This window comes from Cebidichthys violaceus, unplaced genomic scaffold, assembly GCF_023349555.1.
Source record: "Cebidichthys violaceus isolate CVI_PGR_0920_01 unplaced genomic scaffold, fCebVio1.0.p SCAF_19, whole genome shotgun sequence".
Lineage (NCBI taxonomy): Eukaryota > Metazoa > Chordata > Actinopteri > Perciformes > Stichaeidae > Cebidichthys > Cebidichthys violaceus.
The window spans coordinates 2,241,045-2,260,612 of NW_027176361.1; the positions used below are offsets into that span (position 1 = coordinate 2,241,045).

At 40.0% G+C, this 19,568-nt stretch overlaps 2 protein-coding genes across 3 annotated transcripts; one reads left to right on the plus strand and one right to left on the minus strand.

The window, feature by feature from the left end:
• Positions 1 to 997: 997 nt before the first annotated feature.
• LOC137874871 (mucin-2) lies at positions 998 to 8,363 on the plus strand. The gene is made up of 10 exons (XM_068713836.1): positions 998 to 1,204; positions 2,383 to 2,436; positions 3,470 to 3,606; positions 4,218 to 4,356; positions 4,878 to 4,910; positions 5,623 to 5,702; positions 5,797 to 5,887; positions 5,982 to 6,089; positions 6,634 to 6,804; positions 7,761 to 8,363. The coding sequence occupies exons 1-10, from the start codon at positions 1,174 to 1,176 to the stop codon at positions 7,922 to 7,924; spliced, it is 1,008 nt and encodes a 335-aa protein (XP_068569937.1). The 5' UTR covers positions 998 to 1,173; the 3' UTR covers positions 7,925 to 8,363.
• A 748-nt stretch (positions 8,364 to 9,111) lies between these two features.
• LOC137874502 (uncharacterized) lies at positions 9,112 to 17,828 on the minus strand. 2 transcript variants are annotated; one of them, XR_011103315.1, is made up of 13 exons: positions 17,782 to 17,828; positions 16,868 to 16,943; positions 15,732 to 15,775; positions 14,968 to 15,495; positions 13,807 to 13,965; positions 13,361 to 13,709; positions 12,936 to 13,284; positions 12,638 to 12,843; positions 12,244 to 12,284; positions 11,242 to 11,327; positions 10,932 to 10,987; positions 9,951 to 10,310; positions 9,112 to 9,768 (listed from the first exon to the last, which is right to left on the minus strand). XR_011103315.1 is itself a non-coding variant. In XM_068713206.1 (13 exons), the coding sequence occupies exons 11-13, from the start codon at positions 10,978 to 10,980 to the stop codon at positions 9,542 to 9,544; spliced, it is 636 nt and encodes a 211-aa protein (XP_068569307.1). In that variant the 5' UTR covers positions 10,981 to 10,987; positions 11,242 to 11,327; positions 12,244 to 12,284; positions 12,638 to 12,843; positions 12,936 to 13,284; positions 13,361 to 13,709; positions 13,807 to 13,965; positions 14,968 to 15,495; positions 15,732 to 15,775; positions 16,868 to 16,943; positions 17,782 to 17,800; the 3' UTR covers positions 9,112 to 9,541. The 2 variants fall into 2 exon arrangements, 1 of the variants encoding a protein (XP_068569307.1); XM_068713206.1 differs by having other exon boundaries at positions 17,782 to 17,800.
• Positions 17,829 to 19,568: the final 1,740 nt, after the last annotated feature.

The following is a 19,568-nucleotide window of genomic DNA, read 5'->3' on the forward strand; positions in this document are numbered from 1 at the left end:
CCTGAATACTGACAGATACCGAGAGAGAATAAGAGGGTAGAGAGACATAGAGAGTGTAGTAGAGAGAGAGAGAGAGAGGGTGGGTCTAGATGTTGAGACAAAGAGGGAGGAGAAAGGAAAGGTTAGGGTAGAGAAAAAAACATACAGTAGGCGGAAAGTACCAGACATAAGACTCCCAGCTTGTTACATACGGACGCTTGGTCAGAACGTCACGTTTTTAACTGAATGTGTACTCCAATAGACTTCATCCATTATCTTCCTCTTATCCGGTATGTTTTCCAGGGTCTTCCTGGGGAACCCAAGGCGTTCCCAGGCCAGACAAGATATATAACCTCTCAGAATCTACCTCGGGACCTATTACCTGATGGCCATGCCAATCTCTAAAGGGAGGCATCCAGGAGGCATCCTAATCAGATGTTGAACCACCTCAGCCGGTCCCCTTCGCTGCGAAGGCACATCGGCTCTACTCTGAGCTCCCTCCGGCTGTCTGAGCTCCTCAACCTTACCTCTAATGCTGAGCCCAGCCCCCCAAGAACGAAGCTCATTTCAGCCATTTGTAATGTGCCGGTACCACAAAAACAATCCCCATTGAATGTGGTTGATGAGTCAAACAAACACAGGACTTTCAACTCAGGTTGTGTTCGAAACTGTGTTGTTGAGTTATTACTAATCTTTAAGTGGTTTTGAGGCCTAAACCTAAGTTTACGTACTCATTTCAAGTCCAACCACGATGTTTTTCCTAAACTTAACAAAGTGGCTTTGTTGCCAAAACATAACGTTGAATCACGTCGAAAACTTACTCCTCATATTTTGCGTGATTTCCTACAAAAGTTCAGCAACACATCTTGTTCAGAAGAAGAGCGAGAATAAAGCAAAGATGGGAGGCAAAGTGTGAGTCGTGGGTGGGATGAGAGACACAACAAGAGAGAAGAGAGGGGGAGGAGGTTGAGAGAGAGAGAGCAAGAGCGAGAGAGAGAGAGAGAGAGAGAGAGAGAGAGAGAGAGAGAGAGAGGAAGAGAGATCACAAAACGAAGTGAGAGTAGAGGTAGAGGAAGAAAGTTTGTGGAAAAAGGAACAAAATAAAGACGACTCACAGTCAACAGCCTTGCGGATGATCATTCACCATCTTTAAGAAGATATTTTTAGAGAGAGAGAAGTAAATTCGTCACCACGATGAAGTCGTGGAGTCGCCTCTGCTTCCTTGGTGAGTTCAGATCAAACTGCGTCCACCTCAGACTTTAAACTCTTGTTGACTTTTGTTGCTTTTCAGAGTGATATGTTACAGGATTTTTTTTATTTATTTATTGATTTAGACAAAATTTTGCATGCCGATCTCCCGCGCTCACTCAACCTCCAAAAATTCAAAACTTTCAAGGCTGGAGTTCAGACTGTTTTCACACCCGTTGAATCAGACGCAGCAGAAGCCTTGTGGTTTCACTGCTGATGGGTGTTGATTAAAGAAGCTGTGGTCTAATCTCTAATCTGGCTGCTCCCACTGCCATCCGTTGAATTTACCAAAACTTTCAAGGCCTTGACTCAGTCTCAAATCTACACTTGAATGTCCTTAAATTACTTTAAGGTTCATTCAGGACTCAAGAACGATCAACATATGCAGGAAGTAATGTGGAGCACACTAATGCTTTGATATAAGGGGATATAAGAGTGACTAAAAGGGAATTTTCAGGAAATTACAAAGCAAAACAGAGTAAATTATTAATTTTAAACCATTTCCACATAATTTGTCTTTATGTTCTCTGACTTTTCTTATCATTACAACATTTAATCTGCCTAAAATGTGCAAAAAACATGCAGGTATTATTGCCCAATTTATTGATGTTCCCTATTCATCATGAAACTAAAAACATCTAAATATATATTCATTTTTTAAAACGATGGGACGCATCAAGCAATCATTAATTCATTCATTAATCGTATTAATCAGATTTGTTCGGCCACAGAAAATATGAGACAGTGTGTAAATAATAAGTATGTTGCTTGCAAATATGGGGCATAAAAAATGTAATGCATCACATATTAAAATATGAAATAAATCAGATGTTAATAGACGATCAAGCTCCAGTTTCCAGATCACCAAGCAGCAGACAGAGCAGAGGTCAAAGTAGACAGAATAAAGTGTTTTTTTCACACGTGTGAAAACTTGTTGCAGCTGCAGATCTGTGAAGTAAAACCACCACCTTCAACAAGTTGACCCGTCAACTACCACAGAGTATATGTGCAGAAATCTGTTGTCGGGGCTGACACGCCTTTAGCTTACATTAGCCAGAATTTGGGTGGTTAATATGAATGAAAACATTTGCAGTACAAAGTAAAACATCATTTGTTTCATGTTTCTCCCCTAATCGTTCTCTCTTTCTGCTTCAGTTCTAGCAATGTCTTCAATTTCCAGAGGACAAAATAAAACTACTGTTCCTCCAGGTGAGTGGGTGTGGGGTCAGTGTAAAGTGTTTATATATATATATATATATAACAAATATATATATATATATATATATATATATATATAACAAATATATATATATATATATATATGTATACAGTATATACCTTAATATATACATTACATATTAAAGTGAGATACACAAGTCTTAAGGCAGCCTTGTCGTTGAGCAGGCGGCAACCTCTGGTTCTGAAATGTGAAGCCAGCATTAGCTTAGCTTGTAGTTAGCTCCACCCCCTCACCAAGATGTTCAACGGCAAAAAAACAAGAAGGCAACGACCAAAAACCAAGATGGCGACAGCTAAAAACAAGGGTGGCGTCGGCCAAAAACCAAGATGGCAACGAACAATAACCAAGATGGCGACGAACAATAACCAAGATGGCTACGAACAATAACCAAGATGGCTACGAACAATAACCAAGATGGCGACGAACAATAACCAAGATGGCGACGAACAATAACCAAGATGGCGACAAACAATAACCAAGATGGCGACGAACAATAACCAAGATGGCGACGAACAATAACCAAGATGGCGACGAACAATAACCAAGATGGCGACGAACAATAACCAAGATGGCGACGAACAATAACCAAGATGGCGACGGCGTAAAACAAGGGTGACGACAGCCAAAAAACCGAGATAGCGAAGGACAAACAAAACCATGGCCAATGTGCCGAACTAAAGGCTTCAAAACAGAAGTCCACAAACCAATGACTTCCCTTCTTACATAGAGTCTTGAACCACTTTGGGAACCACCATGTATTGTTCTGCCCAGTCCTGAAATGTGAATGTATTGTCAGATAATATCTTAATGTGCTGTGTTGTATTAAGCATGTTGGGCTCTGTTCTGTGTTTCTGTTGTCCCGTCACCGTCTGTCTCTGAGTCACAGCCATGGGGACAGGGTCCACCACATCCTGGATCGGTCCTGTATTGGTGTTGCGTGAGGAGACGTGATCTCGGGGCCTCAAAGTCTGATTCTGTGTGTGTCTTTCACGTCTAATACAGCTCCTGTAATAGCCAGCCCTACCCCACCCCCGTTATCAGTGAAAACTCAGAATGAAACCGGCACCACGCTGCCCTCCTCGTCTCCTCAGAGTCAAACATCAGCCAACGCAACAGACCTGCCTACATCAGTCTTTACGGTAACAGCCGACCTGAGCCCGTTACCCTGTAGCATGTGACCACCAACGACAACTTTGACGAATGAAACCAACTTCAATCATGTTTAAATTGAGCTAAAAGAATCCCAAACACTAGCACTGCCCTTTAACAACAGTGGTGGAAAGTAACTAAATACATTTACTCACGTACTGAACTGGTACAAGTTTAATTGAGTATTACTATTTTATTGAACAGATTAATTATGATGTATTATTATAGATAAATAAGATAAGACATTATTGGTCCTCGGGGGGAAAATTTACAAGCTACTCATCAGACAATGTTTATAAAGTAATACATCTTAGCTGCTCCACTAAAGTATTTAAAACACAATAATATAATATAAATATATATTATTCTACATAATGAGTGCTTTTACTTTTGGTCCTTTAAGTAAACGTGTTGTTGCTTTTACTAAAAGTTGTACTGCAGTATTTAAACAGTGAGGTGTTGCTACTTTTACCACTGCAATAGCACTCCTCCACAGTTTAAACGCAACACATTTAAAGCTGACTTTACACGACTTCCACCGGTCACTAATACGGTAGATGTCGGCCGGTCGGTTACGTGACGCTTTGATCGTCTTTTACAGACTGAAGGAGCGGGAACATCAGGTACAGACGGCCCGGTTCAGACGATAACAGCGGAAGTCAACGGCAACACGGCGGCACAGACGACTGCCGGTTACACCGGTAAAGCGACGATGACGGCCAGCACCTCATCAATACCAGGTACCTGACATGGTGCAGATGCAGAAGGCCTGCCGTGCCTCAGTCTGTCTTCCTGTGTGTCAAACCACAACCATCACATGCTCATGTTCTCTGTAGCCGCTAACCGACACACAGACACTCACTGTGACACACATAGCAGCCGGTGTGTCTCCAGACGCGCAGCTTTTCTGAAAGTGAAAAGTTTAAAATCATATTTTCTTTGTGATTATGAGAGGAGGAGGATTTTCAAGCAAATACAGCAGAAACATTTGCTGGTTGCAGCTTCTCAAATGAGAGGATTTGATGCTTTTCTTTGTCATATGTGACGTTAAACTGAACATCTTTGTGTTTTGGATTGCCAAAACACATAATCTACATATTTCTGTTTTCTGACATTTAACAGCTGAGATGATTAATGGATCAATCGAGAGGGGAAGTCTGTACATTGTTTGTATTTCTGTTCTCCACAAGGGGGCATAAACTGACACTGCATTTGTTTGGATTGAGTTCCTGAGCGTTAACCAGAAGTCTGTTTCTTTCAGTAAAAACTGAAGAAGCGAGTCATTCGTCCTGGGGTAAGTATATTGTACTATTACCTTGTATAATAAATAATAATACCTTTTGTGTTATTTATCAGGGTAAACCAGTATGTTCTATTCTATTCATACTTCCGCCCCCGACTGATGCTCCTGCTACAACTACTGTCAAACTGACTTATTATAAAGCATATAATTAGTTTTTAAGGTGTAACACACACTCAGAAAGGCCCCCGAATAATTAGATAAATTCTCCAGAAAAAAAGATTTTATTTTGTAATTATGATTTTCATTAGTCTTTATTACTTTGGTGAATGCGTTGACCTTCCATATGGAGCCCCAACGTATTTCATTTTGAATAAATAAATGGGTAAAATACATAAATCAACCAATAAATTGTGAAATAATTAATTTCATTAAAACTCAACAAATCATTACTGATTATTTAATAATTCTTATTTTCACTTTTATTTGTTGAACTTTTTGGATTGTATTTCACTGTATAAAAGTTTATTTCATTAAAACAATTTAATTTAATCTCACTTTTTATCTCATAACGTCACTTTTCTAAATAAAAGTAGAGTTTTGTACAAATATATAGAACACTTACGGGCTCCATATGTCCATACTAATAAAATGTATGTATCAATAGATTTTTATTTTAATTAAGTCATCTACTTTATAATACATTCATTGATCATACAAGTGGCACAAAGACGCTACATGCTAATAAAGCCGTCTCTGTCTCCAGGCTATGTGATCCTCGTATTGATCATCTTTGTGATCATTGTTCTGTGTGCCATCCTCTACTTTCTCAGGAGAGCCTCCAGGGTAACAGAACAACGTTTTTCCTTTGAAATACATATTTTATATGGACTCGTTTCATGTTCGTCGTTGTTACTGACTTGTCCGTTTGTTTGTCTAGATCTACTCGTTCGACCTCCATCGGCCGGCTCCCGCCAACCATCTGAACGAACCCATCGGAACCTTTGAACCGGTCTACCTGGACGACCTGGGTGTGTTGTGTGGTTTATTAAATGACTGTAACACGAGTGTGTACGAGCACATCCTGACGTGTGGTCTTTGGTTTGTGCGTGTGTTGTATCTCAGATCGACCGTCCTCTAAAGACCAAGTGACCACCGGCGATCTTTCACTTCCTCCCGTATCCAACGGCACAACTCTGCCGTCGGAGGAACGGCGCTCCGACGGAGAGAGCGGTACATCACATATGCCATACTGCAATAATGCAATATTTAACATTGTGAAGTCAATACCATTAAAAACTCTTTCAAACGGCAAAACGTGGTGAAGACGAGGAGATAATTTGGCCGAATGGATCCTTTAATTAGCTTCTGAGTCAGCCACAAGATGAACTTTCATCCATCACAGGCTACATGAGTTTATAGGTCAGTTATGTCAACGTGTAGTCCGTGAAAATACCACCAGCACTTTATATCATCACTAAAAAAGGTCAAATATGGATCTAGGAGGGAAGCACTGAGCCCAGTTTGCCATAAGACGGAGTTAAACGTTGTTGAACCACAAAAAGTTTCTCGGATGTGTTCATGTTTTTCCCTCCATGACTCTCCAAAACCAAAATGTCGGCACAGCAAATCAAGTTGAATCCTCATCCTCACCACAAACACCAGTTCCTCTATAAGTGTCCATGTTATCAACAGAGCTTGCATCTTATCGAGCAGCGATGTCCTTTGTCAAACTCTTACCTTTCCTTATCTCCTTCTGCTCGCCTCCTCACTCCAGCTCCACAGGAACAACCAGATGCAAACGGTACGGAGACGTCGCCCACCGGTAACACCGGTCCCTCGCTGGGCGACGGCCCGGCTGACAAGCCACCCAGCCCACTGAGCTGCACCAACATGTTCTTCGATGCTGTTGGGGAGGAGCAGCAGAACGAAAACAACAACAACCCGTGTAAGATACTCTACGTACATACAAACACAAAATACCAATACAAAAACCTTCATACAGCAGTATTTGTAGACCTAGAGTAGTATTTTTTTCTTGATGAGTATACTGAACTTCATGTGTATGATTGGTGGAATGCCCCTTTAAAGGACAGGAGCCGGGCAGGTGTCATGGATAACAATAAAAAAATATGTGCACAAATGAACTAAATGTAGTTTTAAACCACCAAGTTAACATTTAATATATAGTATAAGGTGGCAAAGATAATACTACATCTGAGGTATTTTCATGTATCTTGGTACAAAAGCGATCTTTTGAGGTATTACACGGTGGTATTTCTATGGCTAACTGACTGCAGCCAATATTGCTGAAACAACATCCAATGTAACAACACAACTTTATAAAAAAGGGAATAAAGAACAAATATAATAAATGTGACAATTTATGAAAACATGAATTCAACATTTGTAGATTCATAAAAACCAAAACACAACTGCTAGCCTACAGGCTAACGCTCACTTATAAAATTTCTGCCATTTTGTTTTTCACAAATTAGTAATTTAAATTGTTAATAGTTTGTTCTCTCCTGCCACTTGTCTGTAGTCTTATCGAGAGTGTTTCCTCGGCACAATGACTGTAAGGAGGAGGAACCTGCTGGCTGCAAAATTGCAAAATAGCTAGAATTTTCTTTTACTTAAAACAACTCGAAAACATTTAGTGTCTTATTAGCTTGGAGTTGTTGGATGGTACCTCTGATGGAGCTAGGCCAGCTAAGTCTAATCTTAATTTTGGTGTTAAGCTAAGCTAAATAAGTCAATTAGCAGATATCAACCTGAGCTTTTAACTCCCAGCAAGAGAGAAGAAATTCATGCATTTTGCTAAATATCTGGTGAATATTTTGTGAACATATATCTAAATCTAAAATGTTGTGTACTTTTTTATCCCCTTCTCCTTTTCTTTAGCGGTTTGCTCCAGGGACCCGTTTGTTGAAATAAACCTTGATGAGGCGGCGTTGTCCGATCAGCTCCTCACCTTCCCCGAAGCTTCTTCATCTGTCCTCCCCTTCTCTCCTTTCTCCTTCTCCTCCTCCTCCTCCTCTTCTTCTTCATCTTTGCACCTCCAATGACGACCCCACAGCTCAACATGGAGGTCCAGAGTGTGTCTGTAAAAAAGTCTACGAGTGTTTCTGTCTTTTATTTGCCAGTGAAAGGTGTATAAATGTGGAAACAGAAAGGGCTCGCTTACGCTTTATGTTCTCTGGTGTTTAGATGGATTCAGCACATCCTGGTAATGTTTTTTGTATCCAAATGGAGGTTACTTTGGCACATAACTGTCAAACAAGAGTTAGCTCAGTTAACCTGAACTAACCACAAGCTAAGCTAACGAGTAGCCAGATGACTCAGCGATTTTAGCTGGAGCCTTCAGCAGTAACCCTTTGTTTTATTAAAGTTGTCTCTTCAAAATGAATTAGGCTTATTTTAATGGAGAGCTATTATTAGCTATAAGCACTGTTTTCTCAAACTACAATTTTTTTTTATCAAGCTAATAAAAGTCTTGTATTTCTACTGGCTGTGTCCGTTTCAATCAATACTCACTAAAGAGTCCACACCAAGGGTTCACCATTTTTGTTCGTTTTGGCGCCTAAGCCTAACGTTCGTTTTGCCGCCAAAGCCTAACGTTCGTTTTGCCGCCAAAGCCCAACGTTCGTTTTGGCGCCAAAGCCTAACGTTCGTGTTGGCGCCAAAGCCTAACGTTCGTTTTGCCGCCAAAGCCCAATGTTCGTTTTGCCGCCAAAGCCTAACGTTCGTTTTGCCGCCAAAGCCTAACGTTCGTTTTGCCGCCAAAGCCCAATGTTCGTTTTGCCGCCAAAGCCTAACGTTCGTTTTGCCGCCAAAGCCCAATGTTCGTTTTGCCGCCAAAGCCTAACGTTCGTTTTGCCGCCAAAGCCTAACGTTCGTTTTGCCACCACAGCCCAACGTTCGTTTTGCCGCCAAAGCCTAACGTTAAGTTTGTTGCTTAAACCTAACTCTATGTAGATATTTTAAGACCAACCATGATGTTTTTCCTAAACCTAACTAAGTGGTTTGGTTGCATATATATACAGTATACACACACACACACACACACACACACACACACACACACACACACACACACACACACACACACACACACACACACACACACACACACACACACACACACACACACACACACACACACACACACACACACACAGCTCTGGTGAACCACACAAAAAGAGCAGTCACAGAATGTCAGTGTAAGCAAAGCTGTTAAAAGACAACAACTTGATTGAATATGTATATATATGTTTATTAAAAGGACTTCATAAACTTTGGCTTTGTATCAACAAGAATAGAATTAAAACCAGTTGTCAACAGGTAAAGAGCCTAAATACTGTACTGAGACATATTTTGAGTATTTTAAATACAAAATTACTCCACTCTAAAGTATTTTGTTACAAATTACGTCTGATTTTGTATCAGCCCTATCAAATCCAAATTACAAAATACTCAAAAGTAATTTAAATACTTATTTCAAATACAAGTAATAGAAATACTGCCCATCTCTGTATACAATGAAATGTATGACAGAAAATAACAGCTGTGACTGAGCAGCTCATTCAGACATCATCACAACGAGACCTTCAGACGCTGCTTTGGACCTCCGACCTGAGAGACTTGAAACATCTGAGTCTGTATGGAGGAACCATTGGATCTAGTTATATAGGAAGAGAGGGATTCATTGAATCTTGTTGTTTTCTACACAGACAGTAACGAACACCCAGCAGAGTTACTACTACTACTACTACTACTACTATCGGTACCAGTCCACAGTAGAGGCCGATCCATCCTGGACTCTCTGCTTGTGATGGACTTCCTGTCTGTGAAGGATCTCTTCCTCCACTTGTTGAGTTTGTTGTCTCAGGTTTGGGTCGATCCTTCTCTGCTGTAAAGACACCAAACAAGTCTGAGTCACTCATGAGAAGAAACAAAATCTCACTAAAACAGAAGACTAAATGTCCTCAACAGATTAAACTGAAACATGTTTCACAGATCCTGTAAGAAGGAAGTGTAACGACAATAATCAGGTTCTTTTTTATCCAGGAAACTTCTACTAAATCAACTCACCTGTGACGTTGAGGTGACATTTCTTTGATTTCTCACCATCACCTGTGTTCACTGTACACAGGTAGTCACCTGAGTCATCAGTCCTGAGTCTGGACATGTGGAGTCTGAGTCGTCCTTCTCTGAGGACGTCTTTGTCACACTGGACTCGTCCCGCAAACCATTTATCCTGAGACTCTGAGACCTCGACACCTTCATGAAGATGAAACAGCTCGAAGTGTTTGTCACCAGTGTACATCTCACAGGTGATATAAATGGACTTGAGGGAACCGTCTGTTGCGGGGGTGAAGGTCCATTCCAGAGTGACGTTGTGGTTCTCCTCTGCCTGATAGAAGCTCTGTGTCACATTCACTACCAATGATCCTGTTGAGGAGACAGAGAGGGAGAGTGAGGAGCAGACAAACTGACAACGGTAACGTGAGAGCCTTCAAACTCCACCTGGAGATGTTTACTGATGCTGGTCTCAGTGCTGCAGACGCTCATCAAGAGAACATATTTGATCAAACGCAGGCGAAGAATGAATTGTTAGATTAACTGATTCATTGAGACAGATTTAAAAGAAGTCATGAAGTTGTTTGTGAGGCTGAACGCAGGAACGTGCAGACAGGGCTGCTGCTTTAACGTGAAGAAGCTTCAAAAGGAAGGTTTTTTAGTCAATGTTTAAATTATTATGACTGAAAAAAGTATAAAATTATATATAAATTCAAAAGGATTGTTGGAACATTCAGAGCTTAGCATGGACCTCTGTAGCACCTTATTATACGGTTTATCCTCCTGATTAATTATGAATTGTGAAGTTAAAACTATCTGTAGTTATTAATATATATATTAATCTGAAATGGGTCCTTCTGCATAATGAGCAGATAGTTTACTTGAAGTATATTTTGATGCCAATACTGAACAATATTTTGACACAGGATTTATAATTATCTACCGGAGCTTCTCTTCTTCTTTGTGTTTGATAGAGAGAAGCTGTGAACTCACCAGAGACACAGGAGGTCAGTGTGATGAGCAGCAGGATGCTGCAGGTCATCTTCTCCCTGTGAGAGCAGACAGACATCAGACGATAAAACCTCACAGAGCTTCTTTCTTCACTTACAAAACAACCAAAGCTGGTTCCAAGACCAGAGTGAATCTGTGGTCGCCTTTCACCCGCTGGTGGAGAAGAAGCCAATTTAGAATATTGTGTTTACAAACTGTAACCGTCAGACTCATTGTGCCTTTAAAACGGCGCTAAATTCTCAAATTCATTGTGCTAGAAGCTAACAGTGCTTACCGAGCTAATAGTGTTTACCTGAGGGTGTGGTCAACGCTTCCACGGCACGGTGTGTGGAGAGACGGCGTTATCAGGTGTCACAAACTGGAAGTCGGCCGAACCAGCTGCGTAACCATGACAACACAGAGGGAGAGGGACTTTATTCTCTGCTCAGGTTTTTGCTGTGGACATTACTCCTCTAGATCTGTACATGCGTACACAGTTGTTTGCTAATATATTGATTAACTAAATTTCAAATTTAGCACCTTTAAGGGGCTTTTATTTTATTGCAACAGTTTCCTGCATCTACTTCTGCAGCATCCCGAGTTCCCAGAGCAGCAGGGAGAAGCCTCATGGTCTCTATGAACTCCTCACTTTATCTTCATTTTATCATTTTACTTCACTTTTGTTTATTTGCAACCTTCAGTTTCTCTCCTTCAATCTTTACCTAAAAGTCATGTGAGCGGAGTGAAGAGGCTCTCTTCTCACTGTTCAGATTCAAATTATGAAAATGAGTTTGAACATTAAGCAACAGATTGACAAGTAAGTATATTTTCATAGTTAGTGAAAGAGACGGAAGTTTACAGAAACACACGTCTCAACTCGGTGGTGCTTTGTGGAATAGTCAACAGTGAAAACATGAGCAGAGGACTGTAAACAAGACAAATTACTCGCATGAGCCACAGGTTTTTAGATCGAAATTATCAAAAATAAAATAGGAAACAAACTAAACAAAAACCAAGAATGTATAATAAGCTCCTCACATAGTAACTCATGTTAGACTGAATAAAGGTACCATCAAATAGCTCAGCCATGTCGACTTCAGCTTGTTCCAAATACCCCAGAAGTTAAAATGGCTGTGCTCCATTGCAGCCATGAAAAAGAGTAAATAGGGTGAGAGAGCCTTAATTCTTTAGCCAGAGATGAGCTGAAGAGCAGCAGAAAAGAGAAGAAGAAAAACGAGTTACAAAGAGAGAAAGTAAAGATATTAAACCTGAACTCAGAGAGAGAGGTTGACATGTGAACGGTTAAAGACATTACCTGGAGACGAGTCCTGTGGATTGTCTTCGGCACCGTTTGGTCTAAAATCCAACATGTGAACATATTTGAATTAAACACAACAAACATATAAATATATATATAATATCATATTTCTGTTGTTGCTGCCGCTAAAGTAAACAGGGGAGACTTTCCCTCTCTCCCTCTTCTCCTCTTTCTTTCTGATGCAACTCCACGAGGCAGTAGCCTCGTGGAGTTGATGCTAACCAAGCTAACTTTTTAAAATCTGCTACAATGACTGAGAGAGTGATAGAAAACAACCACACCGTGCGACAAAGACTACAATCAACCAACAAGACATGCTCATTGATGCACCCAAATACAATAATATGCAAACAAATGTTGTGTAAATGAAAGCTGTAGCGAGGCGACTCACCTGGTTGAAAGCGAGACAGGAATGACGTAGCGGAAATATACTGAGTCTGCGCTGAAGGTATACGTAACGTGACGTTTGCAAATAAAATGCAAAAGGCCGGGAAGAGACCGACAAGGATGTCTGTGAGTGCAGCGTCATGTGTTTCACGGAGACCTGGCTGCACTCGGATTTCCCGGACCACAGTGCGACCGGACCCGGCTTCAGGACTGTTTGGGCGGACAGAGACGTTGTTCAGAGCGGTAAGAAGAAAGGTGGTGGGATTGCAATGTATGCGAGTGAGAGGTGGTGCAATCCTGACCTTGTGTGTGTGAAGGAACGTTTCTGTAGCCCAGAACCTCCACTGGCTCCCCGTCCCACAACGGATCCAATACAAAGTCCTTCTCCTCACTCAGAAACCCCTCCATAATCAGGCCCCCTGCTACCTCACCGACCTGCTCCACCACCACACTCCTCTGATGCTTCCTGTCCCTTCCACCCAGGACCAAGCACCGGACATGGGGCGACAGAGCCTTCTCCATATCTGCCCCCCTCCCTCTGGAACTCTCACCAAACACATCCTGAAAGCTCTTCAGGTGGGTGTTGGAATCAGGTGGTAAAGTCTGATGCCATCTGGTGGACGGATGGAAAACAGCGCGTTTGGAGAGTTCCTAAAACGTGGAGTGAGTTCAGATGGGGACCAAAGGGGACATGCACAGACTTTGAACCAATCACCCCTAGATTCACCTTTTTTTCTCCCAAAGCAATCTGAAGTCCACCAAGTATCGGAGATACTCTCTTGGATATTAACTTTCCTGAGTACAGCATTTGGAATCATGTTTTGTCCTCAGAAGTTGTTAATGTGTGTCTGCATATGGCTGCTACCAGTTTGATAAGCTGTAGTCAGAGTGAGTTAGAAAAGGGACTTAAATAGTGTCGACTACATATACGCCAAGTGAGGCAGGCCGAGTCCTCGCCGTGCTGCCAAATGTCCGTTCACATCGGAGGCAGTTTGGAGGATGTCACTTATTCAGCTGAACGAGGTCAAGTAATATCTCTGTTAAAGTTTCTGTTTCCATTTCATTTTGGTCTGGATCTGTGTGATTGACAAGAGACAATAAAGACGAAGCTTTAGCACACACAAATCAAAACACACATAATTCCATGAAAACAAAGAGGAAAAGTAGAGAAACCTTGTTGTTGACCTCGTGATCTTACAGTTGATATAACCAAACCAAATAGAAGGGAAAGTACTACGACTGCAACTCCAGCAGCTCCTAAACCCAGTCCAAGGATCGGATTATAGTATTTATCTTGTCCTCGCTTTGGGCCTCCTGGTGGGGGCTTTGTTCCTGCAGGAAGACAGTACAGTAAAGACCACAACCGTGAACACCAAAGCACACCATCTTAAGAAAATGATAACTGGAGAGACTAGATTTTCCAGTAGTTGTGAAGTCGTTCTTCCGACTTCGATGTGTTCATGAGTTTATTGTGGAAACATCATGGACGCTACACAGAAGGTGTTTTGTATTTCGACGCTCGGAGCCATCAACATTTACTTTGGTCTGCCACATTCGGAATCTAATTTTTCCAATTATTCCAACGCCACATGAACGCAAAACAAATGCCCTATCTTGTGATCAAGCCTCATGAAGTTTTGGGACTTTCTCTCTGTGTTACGGGGACAAAAAGAGGAAGCTTCAAGGCCGTACAGTAAACTCAGCAAAAGTTCAGTGACATGTGATGGTTTGCAAAACAGAAAATCTGTAATACTCAGAAGTGCTGCAGTGAATGCACATATTGCAATAAAATTCTAGATATTTAGAATATTTCTGTTGACATGAAACATGAATGTACCTTATTGGTGTATTTTAGGCCAGCTGTGACCTCATGTGTTGTAACGTCATGGTTAATATTTATGTGACAATTTAAATGAGTGCAGTGGGGTGTTTGGAGATTAATGTTCATTAAACTATTACTTTCGATTATAAATATTATAGGGTGTTGAAACGTCCGACTTGGAAACAAACTTTTTTTATGTGAATGCACAGATCAAATTATTAGCTGTAAGCTACTACCAACATTGCACTGTGGAAGTTTCTGCTTCAGTCCCTTTAGTTTGGGCCACAATTAACCCCAAAAAGGTTTATTGTTAAAAACAGCTCTGCTTCCTTTTAATCTTTTAATTAAAGTGCTACCAGTTCAAACACCGTTCAGTGAAAACAACCCACCTAAACAGCTATTGACACTTAAATGGCCTTCATCTCAGTAGGTTTTAATATTATATATATATAACAATATTGTGGGTGAGAATGAGAAAATGGCCACGGAGGTGTAAGTCAGTCTTGACTTACCTTCACTAGTTTCCAGTCTTGACTTTGTTGTGGTTACATTCAGAACAAATGTTACTGTGGAGGAAATATATATTAGCATATCAATAACAAGTTTATTATGCAGACATAGACAACAGTTCAGTGTTTCTTCCTTTTAACCAAAAAGCACTTTGTAAACTTGAAATGAAATGTGTAAGGTGAATTTCTGCTGAGTCACTTTAACCCTCGCCGTGGTTCCATTCAAAATTGTGGTTATTTCACACCAATAATTTCCAGAGTCGTCCGTCCTGAGTCTGGACACATGAAGTCTGAGTCGTCCTTCTCTGAGGACGTCTTTCTCACACTGGACTCGTCCTACAAACTGATTATGCTGAAGTCTTGAGACCTCGACACCGTCAAGCATACAATATAAAACCCTGTTACTCTCTGACACACAAAGCAGGTTGGTGGAAGAAATGTCAAGTTTGATCTGACTGTCCCATTCAATTGTGATGTTTTTATTCTTCTCTCCCCAATAAAAGATTGAAGACTCCCCCTCCACATTCAACCCTGTAGAAGAGAGAGCGAGAGAGAGAGAGCGAGAGAGAGAGAGAGAGAGAGAGAGAGACAGACAGACAGACAGAGACAGTAAAGAACGCTTACTTTCAAGTTCATGTGAAATACAAAAAACAAAAAGATAGAAGTAATGGTGAAATTGGGAAAGTGAGACACTGTTTACATTAATACACATCAAGAGAGATTAACCCTACAAAGAAAAAGTTTAAATAAAACAAAATTAAATTTACCACGGACACAAGAGATCAGCACAGCCCAGCAGATCATCTTCTCCCTGAGAGGAGACAGTTTTCAGATTTTTGGATCACTTTTATCCCAAATTTACAAATGTATCCTCTTTTTCTGTCAAGGTTTTAAATGTATGCGGATAGTTCAAATATATTCAAACATTTATTGATAGTAAAAAAAAAAAATCCTTGAAATCTTTATAATGAGAAACTCGAAATAATCACTTAGCTTCTCAAAATATTGACTTAGCATATACAAATATTCACTTAGTAACTCAGAATATTCCTAGCATCTCACAATAATAAACTTTCTTAAAATATTGACTTAGTATCTCAGAATATGGAGAAACTTTCTCGGCGTTCTGACCCGTTGTTATTTTGAGATATGGTGTGATGTCCCGTGAGGTTTGGGGTGTTAAGAGCAAGACACGAAAATAAAGAAAATCAATAAAGTTATTTTTTATACATTCTTTGTAATTGTAGTGACTTACAAGATATACATTTTCAGAACAAGGCCTCCATAATGATCAAACATTTTGATTTCATGTCCGTGTTTAAAGACTGGAAACAGCTAGACTAGCTCTGTCGAAAGGTAACCTCTTCAATACCAACACAGACTGTGCTGCCAAACATTGTTCAAACCCACAGAACGTTACTTTAAATTCGAGTGGAGATCATTTGATTTCTATAAAGTCTTGTCTGATTAAGTGTCTGAATGTTTTGTCAGCATGAAACTCTACCAGCCTGTAAATAACACATGTGACTATAATGCTTCAGTCAGCTTTTCCCCAGAAAAAAAGAAATGAAACTTTTACAACATTATTATAAACTTATGTGACGTTAAAATGCGTAGTATAGTCTCTACTTTCTCTGAGGTCTGTGTCTCATCCAGAGAAACAATTGAACTTTTATATATCCATTTTTTATGCTGTGTGCACAAAATGTCATCGACCCGAGTCTGAAAACCACAGTAACATATCTGCATGAAAAGATATTAATAAAGGAAAACCCCTTCAAGTCTTTGATAGAGAGCACAATATCGTATTCTGTGTCGATCATAAAATGTCAACTTTCAATCTCCACACGTTAGCGGCAAACAACAATGAACACCAACGCTGTAAACAAACTTTGTTACTTACATTTAGAAAGAAGGATGAAATCACGGTGGATGAATGTCGGTCTAAATGTCTTCTGTCCTCTTGTCTCTTCAATACACTGGAGGAGGAGGAGTTTAAAAACAGATGAGGAACTTCAGTAGTTGAGAATAAGGTACAAAGTACAGAACAGAAGAGACTCTGTCACCTGACCCGAGTCAATGTGGACTAAACTGTGGACCGCTTTCATTTCTTTGACACTAAATGATCACATCCCCCCTTAAACTCAACTACCATCAAAACTTCACACATTTACATGCTATTGAAAAAACTATATGTTCAAAACACAACATTGCTTTAAGTTAGGAGTGGGGGGAAAAAAAAGACAGTACATGGACGCCAAGTATCGATCTTAATATAATATAAACTATTAATACTGAAAATACAATTTAAATCCTTTGGTAGCAACACAGACACGACTGAGTGATGGTCAGTTCGTCTGCTTGACTGACAAACTCATTTTGCTGCAATAAAAATTATGAGTGAGATGAAAACTATCTTCTTTAGATGAAACAGATTTTGACAAACTGTGAGTCGTAGTTGAATTTTTTTAATTTATATCGCAATATACGCTATTGCAATACTCCGCATATCACAAAATGTCTAAATCGTAACAAAATTGTAATATCTTAAAGTGCCCTTCTTTTAGTGCCGATTATAAATAAATAATACATACTTCAGAGACAATAGAGACACATTTGGTGATTCTGCTTCCTGTTGTCAGTGTTTTTGTGTACTTTGTGTAATGAATGAAAAACAATTTGTAGTTTTGAAACAAAAGTGCTCAGTTATCTGGGACGATAATTGATCCTGGGGTTATATGTGAAGACTGTTTGGCTGCTGTTGTGTTGAGCTGCATGTGGGTGAAGTTTAAAAAAGTAAAGAGAAATGAGTCTTACTGTGGAATGGGGAGACTGTCTCGGGTGACAAGAACACGAGGAAAGACACTTCAAGCTAGAAGCTTGAGCGTAGCTTCCGATGTGACGGGAAGGAGGAACAGCCGGGGTTGATAAGCTGTGAGGTGTGATGAGCTGATTGAAGGCAGGTGTGCTGGTGGGTAGGGCCCAGGTGGGTGGCAAGACGGGAACAAGACACACACACACACACACACACACACACACACACACACACACACACACACACACACACACACACACACACACACACACACACACACACACACACACACACACACATACGTACGTAGAGGGGGCAAAGCGGGGACCCTGACAAGTGGGGACACAAAGGAAAAACAAGGGAGAGCGAGTACCTTCTTTTGCAGATCAGCTCTGCAGAGAGTTATTCTATATTTCAGCTTCAATAGAGTTGCTAGTCTTCTTGGGGTCCACACAAAAACGATAAACAAAAACTTAAAATCAAACGGAGTCAACAACATAATAACAAAACAAATAAAGACAAACGTAACCAAATGTAAAGATCAGAAAATAAGTAAAACCATCCTGTATATGAAACAATAATGGCCTACAGTGAAAACAAACAAAACCAAAATTACCTGACATTCAGGAACATTTGTTTTAGTAACTTTCTGAAAGAAAATCCATCTATTTTTAGTCCGTCTCGTGTAATGGACAAGCCCAATAGTAATAACTTATATAACTGCAGTTTCTCAATTAATCAGGATGTCTGTTAACAAAGGTAATGTCTCTACTGTATGTATGCAACAGTGATGCAATGCATCTATTACTTCAACAACAAATGAAGTTGTAAAAGTCGCTGTCTGCTTTGAGTTTGCGATGTTATCGTACAAGTCTAGTTTTAGTTTGAAAGTAAATTGAGTTCTTTCCGTTTCAACACACAGTACATGTCCACTGTTAAAAACAAACCGGTTCAAACACCCGGCTGTGTTTTGATGAGCCGTTAGTGTCACCTAGTGGAGAAAAAAGGTAACGATGATGACGCCTTTGTAGAGTTGAGTAAAATCAAAAGCTTTCAGATTTAAGGTCCCCGTAGAACGTGAGACTAACTTATTAATGAACTTAAAGCTTAACTGTCATTTATTTCAGGCTTTTAATTCTTAAAAAGGAATCGTCGAGTAGAGATGCAACCAGTTCAATAAAAAAAACTTTCTAGACAAACCTTTTTCTTTTTTCTGTCAAAACCTGTATTGAGGTCAAGAACAATAACAATGGAGACTTTTTTCTTTTTTTGTCAATTTAATAAAGGAATCAGATCATGAAAAATATGGAACATGTATTGCATATATTGCACATAAAAAACAAGGCCTCAAGGATTATTAAATATATGCACAAAATAATTCACAGGCAGAATTTAAAGAACAGATGTTTTTTGCGGCAACAAGAGAAAATATATTTTTTAAAAAGCACCAGGACTGCATCCATTGTTCTAGTCTGTGCACAAGCCGTTCAGAGAACACAGACGTGATTTATGTTTTCAAAAGTGCAGAAAGTTTTGAACATGAGCAGAAATATTGCTAAAACAAATATGTAAATATTAAAGTCCAGAGGTTTATAGTTTCATTAGAAATAATTCATGTGTCATTGAGGTGAAAGCTGAATGAGAACAGCCTGAAATATTCTATTATTAATCAAAATATTCTCTCAATTACAGACATACAGGACTACGCCCATATAAAGGAGTCTGTCAGCACATGGAGCGCTTTGCCCTTGTTTACAGGAAGTTAAACAGGCTCACATGTGGAGCTGTG

Bases quoted from the DNA above. Each gene is read 5' to 3' on its own strand.
- LOC137874871 (XM_068713836.1), top strand. From the start codon at position 1,174: ATGAAGTCGTGGAGTCGCCTCTGCTTCCTTG. The intron at 5,703-5,796 runs GTAACAGAACAA...TTGTTTGTCTAG, and splicing joins TTCTCAGGAGAGCCTCCAGG to ATCTACTCGTTCGACCTCCA. The intron at 6,805-7,760 runs GTAAGATACTCT...CCTTTTCTTTAG, and splicing joins CGAAAACAACAACAACCCGT to CGGTTTGCTCCAGGGACCCG.
- LOC137874502 (XM_068713206.1), bottom strand. From the start codon at position 10,980: ATGACCTGCAGCATCCTGCTGCTCATCACACTGACCTCCTGTGTCTCT. The intron at 10,311-10,931 runs GTGAGTTCACAG...TCTCCTCAACAG, and splicing joins ACTGACCTCCTGTGTCTCTG to GATCATTGGTAGTGAATGTG. The intron at 9,769-9,950 runs GTGAGTTGATTT...GTGTCTTTACAG, and splicing joins ATGTCACCTCAACGTCACAG to CAGAGAAGGATCGACCCAAA.